The sequence below is a fragment of the Tinamus guttatus genome, unplaced genomic scaffold (assembly GCF_059628265.1).
Source record: "Tinamus guttatus ecotype Peru unplaced genomic scaffold, ASM5962826v1 Tinamus_guttatus_pri_ptg000528l, whole genome shotgun sequence".
In the NCBI taxonomy this organism is placed as follows: Eukaryota; Metazoa; Chordata; class Aves; order Tinamiformes; family Tinamidae; genus Tinamus; species Tinamus guttatus.
This window is the reverse complement of record NW_028289062.1, coordinates 110,985-121,504: the sequence shown is the minus strand read 5'-3', so window position 1 is coordinate 121,504 and position 10,520 is coordinate 110,985. Positions and strand designations below refer to the sequence as shown.

The 10,520-nt window shown below is 59.7% G+C and overlaps 1 protein-coding gene across 1 annotated transcript; it reads left to right on the top strand.

The window, feature by feature from the left end:
* Positions 1 to 2,705: 2,705 nt before the first annotated feature.
* CSK (C-terminal Src kinase) lies at positions 2,706 to 9,818 on the top strand. The gene is made up of 13 exons (XM_088533921.1): positions 2,706 to 2,834; positions 6,358 to 6,435; positions 6,572 to 6,685; positions 7,057 to 7,169; positions 7,348 to 7,567; positions 7,958 to 8,051; positions 8,134 to 8,199; positions 8,322 to 8,421; positions 8,513 to 8,603; positions 8,702 to 8,775; positions 8,851 to 9,046; positions 9,154 to 9,240; positions 9,631 to 9,818. Exons 2-13 carry the CDS (start codon positions 6,421 to 6,423, stop codon positions 9,811 to 9,813), a joined length of 1,353 nt encoding a protein of 450 aa, XP_088390047.1. The 5' UTR covers positions 2,706 to 2,834; positions 6,358 to 6,420; the 3' UTR covers positions 9,814 to 9,818.
* Positions 9,819 to 10,520: the final 702 nt, after the last annotated feature.

Below are 10,520 nucleotides of genomic sequence, written 5' to 3'. Positions count from 1 at the left end.
TCTGCTTGTCCCAGTACTACTAGTTGTTTGCTTGCACGCAAAGATATCCTAGCCAACCCAATAACTGGCAGGCAACAATACAAGAACAAGCATAAGCATTCAGTGCAGCACGCACAGCTCTTGAATCTGATCCCATGGGTTGCATCTGCTCAACCATAACCACAGACCCTGACCAATAAGAGCTTGTTTCAGGGCCGAATACCAATCACTCATCATGTATTGCACAAAAACTTCCAAGAAGAGAGAGAAATGAAATGGCATGCTGGGGAAGGAAATGGCGAAGAGGATTACCCAAGAACTCGGGGAGATTCCAGCAAGGAAGGGGAGGTGTTCAGACGCATTAAACAAGTCTAAATGAAAAGGGGTAGCTCTCTGTCCCCCTCTATCCAGGTGCTGCCTGGTCTTCAGTAATAGCTGTAGAAGACGACAAGGCAGTAGAATTGGAGTTCAGGTGTGGACAGGTCCATCTGCTGTGCTCTCCACTGATGGGTGGTTGAATAAAGGTATTGATGCTGTCACTTTAAGTTTGCTGAAAGAGACAGGGTCCCTTGGATCTGAGGTCACCACCATTTTATGATGAAATATTGAAACGATACAATCTCAGGCCCACCCAAATGCATTTAACCAGCCTGCGTAGCCTCATCTAGTGACATCCTCACCAGTCAATTTCACAGTGCAGATACTGCTGGAAAAACAAGGGTGAGGACAGAGAGGTCCCAACCACAATCTGAGAGCCAGGTCTGAGCTATGGCATATTCCACCTGCCCTTCAGGGGCCTTGGAGGACATGTGGAGGGATGGTTTAATGCAAGGTATGAGACTCATTAGCTGAAAAACATCTCCTCTACCTGCACAGGGACCTAGAATCACAAAGCCCCTTGCTACAAGGGCCATCTCAAAGCCAGCATCCTGGAGATGGGTCTGGGTTTCGGTGATTAATCCACTGGCTCAGAGAGAGCCAGGACTGGCAGGGAATGGGATGTCATACCATCCCCACACACGCAGAGGCTCTCATGGACTTGGTCCAGCAACCTTGCAGAGAGCTGCTTCCCCTGCAGCTTCAGCCCTCCCTGAAGCCGCGTGTGAATACACGATGCTGATCCCTGCTGTAGGACCAGAGGCTCCGTTTGCTGGAGCCATTGCGTGACTTTGCTGCCCTCAGTTACGGCTGGGGCTCCTGATAAGGCCTGCAATAAGCAAGTGCAGATAGAAAGAAAGAGCAGAGTTTTTTTTCTTTTTTTTTTTTTCTGTGGAGATGAGTGTTTTACAGCACTGGGCAGATAAGCAGATTAATATTAACATTGTTGAGGCTAAACAGCCCCTTGTCAGCAGAAGGCCTCCCCTGGGGTGCACTTATAAAGGGTTGGTGATCTCCTAGGTGGTCACTGCTGCCAACCTGCGTGGAGCAGAACCTGGGGACCTGGAGATCAACCCATGCCAGTTGGAGATCAGGAATCTGGGGTGAAAAGTCACCCCAGTGGAAGGATGGGGAAGAGGAAGAGAAAGCAGTCTAGGAGACAGAATTGGTCAATATTGTTGGAAAACCAAAGCTGAAGTGGCTCCTTTGTGGCCTCTGAGGGGAAGCAAGGATCTCAGGTTCCTTTGGACTGTCCTCTTGCTGGGCTCTTAGCTCTTTGCCTCCTCCTCTTCCTCATGGCCTCCAGATAAACAGATCCAGTGATTTTTCTCATGGAAGCCCACACTGCTTGCATTAGATAAGCAACTCCTGCTCCCCTGTCTTTGCCTTTTCCTTGTCCTCAATTAAACCCTCCAGTCTCTAATCGCAAGCACTGTGCCTTCTTTACTGGAACTGGCACGGTGATAAGAGGGGAGTTTTTATCATGCCAAATGCTTTTATTGTTGGCTTTAAAATGAACCAGTCGATTGGGCCATCATGGCTTGGCTCTATGTCCTCCTCCAAGGGTGGTGATGCCCATGGGTGCCCCGCTTCAGCAGGGCCATATCCTGGCAGCCGCACAGCTCCTTTCTCAAGCACAGCCTGAGGTTTGGCAGGTTGGGTGCTGAGTAGCATCTCGGTGAGCCTGGTGACACGTGCACTGAGCAGAAGACGCTGGTCTTAAAAACTGGCTGAGGATGGAGACCCTTCAACAGCTGGAGAGCAGTGAAGAAGCTCTCTGCAGGGCAGGGTGGATCTTCACGGTCAGCATGGGCTGAGACTCATTCTGTGGGTTGCTCCAGGACTTAATGAGTCTCCTTGCTAAAGTGCATCCCAAATGTCCACCACCCAGCTGCGTCTCCTGCTGCAGCTCCCTCTTCCATCCTGCCTCTTGCTTATTCCCAATATGAGAAATCATCTGCCCTCAGGGATTAACACTTGGATGATGCCGGTGAGTAGCACAAAAAGCTGCACGAAAAAAGAAACAGGAGAAAAAAAAATTGCTCAGTCTTCCGAGTGCTACTGGAAAGGGAGCTGAAACCTTCCTGCAGGAAGCATGATCCGGAGAGCAGAGCAAGGAGCGTGGCCCGAGCTAGGAAAGGCGAGGACGAGGTGACGGCTCCGGCTCTTCCCCTGCTCTCGGGGACGTCGCGCAGTGGGGGGCCACGTCGCGGGCGGCTTCTCCCATGCCCGGTACCGGGCCTGCCGGGCGGGCGCCGCGGGCCCCGGCAGGTGGCGGTGGCGGCAGCGGGGGCGGCGGCGGAACCCGGCGCGGTGCCGGCCGCTTTGTTTCCTCCTCCCCTTCCGCCGCCGCCGCCGCCGCCGCCGCTGCCGCCGCCGCCCGGAGGCCCCGCATGGAGTAGGCGGCGGCGGGTGAACGCGGCCCTGCGGCTCGGCCTGGCCCTGCCCGCCGGCGCGGCGGAGCGGAGCCGCCGCGGGTGAGTGCGCCCCTTCCTCGCCGGCCTCCTCCTCCTCCTCCCCCTTCCTGCCGCCCCGAGCGCCGCATCTGTGCGCTGAGCGCGTCGGGCCGCAGCGAGGGGCGGGCCCGACCGCCGCCCTGACGGGCCCCCCCGCCCGACGGCAGCTCCGAGGCAACCTAACGGGGTTGGGGGGCTAAGAACCGCCCCCCGGCCGAGCTTGGCGGAGCCGCAGCTCGGCGAGCAAGCGAGCAGCATCGCCGGCGTGGTCGGGGCCTCCGCCTGGCCCCAAAGCCCCCCGCGCCGCGGTGCTGAGGCGGCAGCATCTTCTACCTCTGCTTTGTTTAATAATGTTTATTTAATAATATATATGTGTGTTATTTTAAAAAAAGGGGAGCAGCAAAAGCCCTTTCCCCGTGTGGGACCACCGTGGAGGGGAGCACTGAGCGGTCCCCATGCCGACAAGGCAGAGCCGCTTCCCGTCGGTTGTGCGGCCGGAGGTGGTGCTGGCAGCGGCTGGCGCGAGCCCACGGAGCGCGCGGGGCACTGGCCTGCGCCGGGGCGTCCGGCTTGGCCTGGGGCTCAAGGGAGCCGGGACTGGTGCAGGGTGAAGCCGCTGGGCACACCGTGAGCGATGCGACAGGCCGGACCAGGCCCGTGTGAGTGCGTCCCTTGGGAATTAAGCGTCCCTAAATTTGGGAGCGAAGTATCCCTGAATTTGGGAGTGAAGCGTCCCTAAATTTGGGAGCGAAGTATCCCTAAATTTGGGAGTGAAACATCGCTAAATTCGAGAGCGAAGCACCATAAATTTGGGAGCTTTCCTTGGAGCAGACCTAGCCTTCATGGCTCCTGGGGGAGCAGGCGCTTGCCTTCCCGAAGGTGCAGAGAGCCGAGTCTTGGCCTCCTGCTCCGGAGAGGTCGGAATGCCCCACGAGAGGCAGCTTCCCGCCTGCAGCCGTGAGTAAGGGCTATATCCAGCTTGCTGGTGCGGATACGTAGCCAGAGACTTCGTGGCTAGCAGCAAGCATCCTTGGGCTAGGAGGTGGCCACTAAGCACTTGGAGCTGCTGGCAGTTGGATTCCAGGTGTGGAGCGGGCTTGCCGGGAGCCCACAGGATGTAGGGGCTGGAGATGGATGGAGAGCAGAGAGGGAACCAAGCAGGGCCTCGTCTCCTGCTCCAAGTGTGGATCCTGGCAGCCCTTCCCAGTGGGAATGCCGGGCATTGGCAGAGGCAGCGCAGGAGGCGATGCGGAGCTTGTGGCGCGCTCTCCCCTGGTCTGCTGCAAACTCGCTAATTGGGTTTGAAATGAAAATGCAGCGTCTTCCTCCTCCCCCTCGCCTGCCCTTGTGGTCGCGCTCTGCTCGCTCGGCTCGGCCGCGCGCGGCGCTGCCAGGTGACTCCGCTGACGCTGCTGCTGGCTTCCTGCCCGCCGCGGGGACCCGCCGGAGCACCCGGCAGCCCCTGTGGTGCCATGGGAGATGCTCCCCGGCCTCGGCTCGGCTCCGGTGAGTTTGGGTTCCTTTGGTTTCTTCCTTCACCGGCTCCCGCCGTGAAGCTGGTGGGCACACGGCTCGTGCTGCGTCGGTAGGGTTGTCGCGGGAATTTCCGCCGTCCGGGAAGCTGCAACCGTTGGGACTGTCCAAAGCACGTTCTTCTTGCGGCTCGGGTTTGCCAGGACCATTTCCTTTCTAGAACAGGTTTTTCCCCGGGCTGCGTCCCTGTCAGGTCGGGAATCACCCCTCTGGATGGGGAAGGGGCTGGGGTGAGCCAGGCCCCCGGCACTCTGCTCCCGGCCTATCCCACACAAACCATGCCTGCTCCCAAAGCCTCCGGCCTGCTTGGCCTTTTTATCCTCCTCTCAATTTCCGTCTCTGCCAGGGCAGTTTTCCTTGAATCCCGCATCCAAGCCCCAAGATGTTGGGATTAGCTTGTTCTGCTTCTCAGGGAGACCTTTGGTTGCCCCACGGCACCCAAAGGCATCTCTTCTTGAGGTTTTGGGAAAAGGCTTGGGAAAGGGTTGTGTTTCGCTCCCTCTCTGTGTTTTTGTTGGGTTCCCTTTTGCCCTGGCAGAAACCGGAACCTTTCCTGAAATCCCACGCTTTGTCACCCAGGACTCTGGCTGGGAATCGGTGCCAGAGCGAGCAGGGCTTGCCGCAAGCGAGCGGTCCCAGCGGCCACTCTGTGGGAGGAAGATGCGGGGCCGCGCTCGGTGCCTGTGTTGACCCGAAGCGTCCCGCAGTGCGTGCCGGGAAACCTCACTCGTGCATCCGAAAGGCCCTGGATGCCTGGGCCCATGCGCCCCACCGCTGCTTTTGCATGAGGTTCGTTGGCCAAAGGCAACGGTTTCGCCCTCATCCTGCTCCGGGCCACGCCGTGGGAGCCGGGGTGTCTCGGAGCTCTTCCGTGCACAGGGATCCGCAGGTGCCGCCGTCACCGTGATGGCTCTTCCGGTTGCCGCTGCGCTGGGCACCTGCCATGCGGCCGCGCGAGCGGGGCCCTGTTTGCATCCGATCTCTTCCTCCCCCCGCAGGTTCTGGCCCTTATCGTCTTCCTCCTCCTGGCCTTGCCCCTTGTTTCGGTTCCTCTTTCCCAAAATATTTTTAGCCGCTGACAGCAGCTGGGAGCGGCGGCTGCTCACGGCCCCGCAGCGCCGCAGCGAGCCGAGAAGCGAGCTGAGAAACGTGCCAGAGCCCTGCGCCACTCTGCTCCCGCTCTCGCCTCCTGACAGGGATTTCTCCCTCCAGAGATACCCCAAAAGCTCCGGGAGATGGAAAGGCAGAATGTGGCCGGCTCAATGCTGCGGCTGGCATGTGAGCAGGCTTGGATGGAGGCGCCGAGTTGTAGCCAAAATAGCCCAGAAAACCACTGTCCTGCGCGGGGGGCTGTTGCAGTCCCCAAGCGCCATGTGGCTTCTGGCTGGCAGGGCTGTGGGGGGACCCAGCGAGCACTGTGGAACCCCTGGTGCCGCGTCGTGCTGCAGGGCCCCGCGTGGTGCCGCAGCCGACACCATTTCCTTTGCCTCTCCTCCTCCTCCTCCTGCCGGGCCTGTGTGCGTGCTCATCTCCATCCGGCCCTGCTCCAGTAAAATGGGTACCACAGGATGGGACCCCCTCCACGGCCCCCTCGTCATACAGGCATGGCTGGGTGGTGACGCAGGGCCTGGGCTGCTCGCTTGGGCGCGCTTGGCCCCAGGCCGCACTGCAGCAGCTGCCCCTGCCTCCCCGGCGCTTCCTGTTTGCTCTGGCGTCTCCCGCGGCTGCTCTGGCCTCACTCTCTGCGCCGGCAATGACCGATGCTCACAGTGACGAGCGTGGGAACGGGGCACGGGACTGTCCCTGCGCCGCTTCCCCTTGCAGTGGGGACATGTCTCTTTTGGGGGCAACTGGCTCCAGGCTGCCCTGAGCACCCTTGGCACCATGTCCAGGGTGTTTGCGGCTCCCGACATCCCTCCGTCTCCGAATCCGTGCTGGGGCCGCTGGCCGTCACACTCCTTGGAGCCCATCCCTGTGGTGCCCGAGTCTCACGTGTCCTCCCCTTCTGCAGGTCTCATGGTACCAAGTGACGTGTCCCTCCTGTGAGATTCAGCCCCCCGAGCCTCCCGAGAAGATGTCAGGGATGCAGGTGAGGCCCGTGGGGAACGCACCGTGGTCTGGATGGGTCCCTTACATCCTTGGATGCATCCAATGCACCTTCTGTCCGTGGCAAGTAGCTGGGGGAGCGGGGTCAGAGCTGACACCCGCACTCTGCTCCCCCGCAGGCCGTCTGGCCGTCCGGTACAGAGTGTATCGCCAAGTACAACTTCCACGGTACCGCCGAGCAGGACCTGCCCTTCAGCAAGGGAGACGTCCTCACCATTGTTGCTGTCACCAAGGTAAGGGATGGCCCCTTTGGCCACCGCACTCTGGATGGGTCCGCCAGGCTCGGACCTCTGAGATCCCCACGTGGAGCTGCCTGGGATGCTCATCTTGGCTGCCCGCATCCCACAACACAGAGTTTGCTGAGGATGGAGCATGCTAGCGGGATCCGTGTGTCCCTGGGAAAAGCCCCTGCGGCTTTGCCGTCCCCACGGAGTCAGCGGGCCAGGAATCAGGCCATGCATTCGGTTAATTAATTCACATCCTTGTTAGTTAACGTTGCTCCGAAGTGTGAGTGTCTTGGATGCCTCCCGGGAGGGAGGTGCAGAGCGGGGGCTCGGCAGCATCCTGGCAGGGGCTCCTGCTGAGCGCTCCGCTCTCCTTGCAGGATCCCAACTGGTACAAGGCGAAGAACAAGGTGGGCCGGGAAGGCATTATCCCTGCTAACTACGTGCAGAAGCGGGAAGGAGTGAAAGCCGGGATCAAGCTCAGCCTCATGCCGTGAGTACCTGTGGGGCAAAGACGCCCGGGAGATGCCAAGTCTTTATCCTGGAGCGAGATGCGGCTCTGGCTCATGGGGCGCCCGCCCATCTGCACCTAGCAGCCATGGGTACTTCCTTGGGCTGAGGTGGTTGTGTGTCCAACCTTCCCATTCTCCACTTACTTATTCCTGGTGCAGGTGGTTCCACGGGAAGATCACGCGGGAGCAGGCGGAGCGGCTGCTGTATCCGCCGGAGACGGGACTCTTCCTGGTGCGGGAGAGCACCAACTACCCGGGTGACTACACCCTGTGCGTGAGCTGCGAGGGCAAGGTGGAGCACTACCGCATCATCTACTCCTCCAGCAAGCTGAGCATCGACGAGGAGGTCTACTTCGAGAACCTCATGCAGCTCGTGGAGGTGAGGACACAGAAACGCCCCTGGCATGAGCGCCCATCCGCCTGTCCCCAATCCGAGCACTCCAGCTCGGGGACATGGATCAAGTGCCAGGTGCTCCTCCTGGACCCAGCACGCTGGTGGGACTTTGCTGCTGCATCCTTGCCTTGGGTCAGGATGGACCCTTGGAGCAAGCGGGTGGCTGGGCTCAGAATGGACTGGGTGCAGAGGGACATGACCTCGAGCCCCCGCAGGTCCCATCTGTGGCCTTGTGCTGCCACCTAATGGGATCCCAGAGCCTGACATGGCCCCAGCGGGGTCCCGCCGAGCCCCCTGCCACGCTGCTCGAGTGGCCTCTGCAGACGTCCACTGCTGTCCCCGTGCACGGGGCCTGACTCCTGCCTCTCCCCGCAGCATTACACCACGGATGCCGACGGACTCTGCACGCGCCTCATCAAGCCCAAGGTGATGGAGGGCACGGTGGCGGCGCAGGATGAGTTCTCTCGAAGTGAGTGGCATCGCCCCTGGTCCAGCTTCCTCCCTGACTGCCCCTCTCCCTCCTCATCCTCCTCCTCCTCCTCCCTCCGCAGGTGGCTGGGCCCTCAACATGAAGGACCTCAAGTTGCTGCAGATCATTGGCAAAGGAGAGTTCGGAGGTGAGTGCAGGCTACGTCTGGGTGTCCGTAGCACCGCAGTGGCCCTGGAGGGGGAGGCCCCATGCAGACGTGGGGTGGTGGCTTGTCCCCAACTCCCGGTGCCCTCTCTGCTGTCCCTACAGATGTGATGCTGGGTGACTACCGGGGCAACAAAGTCGCTGTGAAGTGCATTAAAAACGATGCCACTGCGCAGGCCTTCCTGGCGGAGGCGTCCGTCATGACGTAAGTACCACTGGGCAGGGACAGATGACACGAAGGCAGTGGCCGAGGTGGGCAGCCCCAGTGCAGCTCTGAACCCCTCTGTGCCACGCAGGCAGCTCCGGCACAGCAACCTGGTGCAGCTCCTGGGGGTGATCGTGGAGGAGAAGAGCGGCCTCTACATTGTCACTGAGTACATGGCCAAGGTGAGGGGGCTGTGGGGGTGGTGGCAGAGCCAGGGGGACTGGGCTGTGCCCTGGTGCCAGTGCAGCTCTGAGGGTCCATATGCATCCCATGGTGGCAGGGCAGCCTCGTGGACTACCTGCGGTCGCGCGGGAGGTCGGTGCTCGGCGCGGACTGCCTGCTCAAGTTCTCCTTGTGAGTATGGCATGGGGGGCCGGAGGGGCCCATCGCCGCCGTCCTGGCGCTGAGCCCCTCTGCTGCCCGTCCCAGAGATGTCTGTGAGGCCATGGAGTACCTGGAAGCCAACAACTTTGTGCACCGGGACCTGGCAGCCAGGAACGTGCTGGTCTCAGAGGACAACATCGCCAAGGTCAGCGACTTCGGCCTCACCAAGGAGGCCTCGTCCACGCAGGACACAGGCAAGCTGCCTGTCAAGTGGACGGCGCCGGAAGCACTTAGGGAAAAGGTGGGTGACAGAGTGGGGACACGGGGTGCCGGCACCTCGTCATGGGTGCAGGGATGTAGGGTGCCACCCCATGGAGTCCGCTCACGGTGTCCATCTCCGCACCCTAGAAATTCTCCACCAAGTCAGACGTGTGGAGCTTTGGGATCCTCCTGTGGGAAATCTACTCCTTTGGGCGAGTGCCTTATCCGCGAATCGTAAGTGATCTTCCCTGATGTCCCTTAGGGGTGTCCCAAGGGGTGTATCCAATGAGTAATCTGCATGGGTGTCCCCATCAGGTGTCCCAAGGGGATGTCCCCAAGGGGTGACCCAAGGGGGTGTATCCAATGAGATGTCCCATTGGATACATAGGGTGTCCCCATGGGATGTCCCCAAGGAATGTAACCAATGGGATGTCCCCATGGGAATTCTCCCGAGTGTTTGGGATGTTTCCATGGGATGTCTTCATGGGGTGTCAACATGGGGTGTTTCCATGGGGGTGTTGGGATGTCCCTGTGGGGTGTCTCCAAGGGGTATATCCAATGGGGTGCATCCTATGGGGTGTCCCCACGGGATGTCCCCGCATTCCTCACGGGCCACCTCTGCAGCCCCTGAAGGACGTGGTGCCCCGCGTGGAGAAGGGCTACAAGATGGACGCGCCTGATGGGTGCCCAGCCGCCGTGTATGAGGTGATGCGGCGCTGCTGGACGCTGGACGCAGTGCACCGGCCGCCCTTCCACCAGCTCCGCGAGCAGCTAGCGCATATCAAAGACAAGGAGCTCTACCTGTGAGCGGGGGGCGGGGCCTCGTGGGAGGCAGAGCCTTGTGGGGTGGGACCTGGACACACCCTGCCCCGCCCACACAAGCCCCGCCTCCCTGCTCCCCTCCCCCGTGTGCAGCAGGGGCAGGACCCGCCCCAAGCGGCAGCAGTGGCGGCAGAGGAGGGGGGACATGGAGCATCCTACCCTCTGCGCTCACTTCCAGACTTCCAAATCGGTCCCATTATTTTGGGTCAGGTTTTTTGTTTTTTGTGTTTTTTTATTTTTTTTTTCTTCTGAACTTTTTTTCCCTTTTTTTGGTTTTTTTTGGGGTGTTTTTTGTTGTTCTCAATTTGTTCGTCCTTTTGTTTTTTGTTTTTATTATTTCAAGCCAGGCACCACTGAGTGCCAGGGTGTTTTACTAAAGTACGAATCTTATTTTTTAATGTAATTAAAAGAAGAAAAAAAAGAAAAAAGGGGAAAAAAAAGAAAAAAAAAAAAGGAGGTGAAGAGGACGGATATGATGGGAAGCAAGTGATAAAACGCAGCAGCCCCTGCACCGCTGATCCGGACCCGTGGGGACTGAGGAAGCGCCGACGGCAGAAGTGATGGTCGGGGGCGCTGCCCCCAGCCCGCGGCCCCAGCCACTTTTTTTTTGGGTTGTTTTGCTTTAAACTCATCGCACTGTTTGCATGCTGTCTCCAGAGGCCTTTTTTTCCAGTCCTGTCCAGTGCTTTATC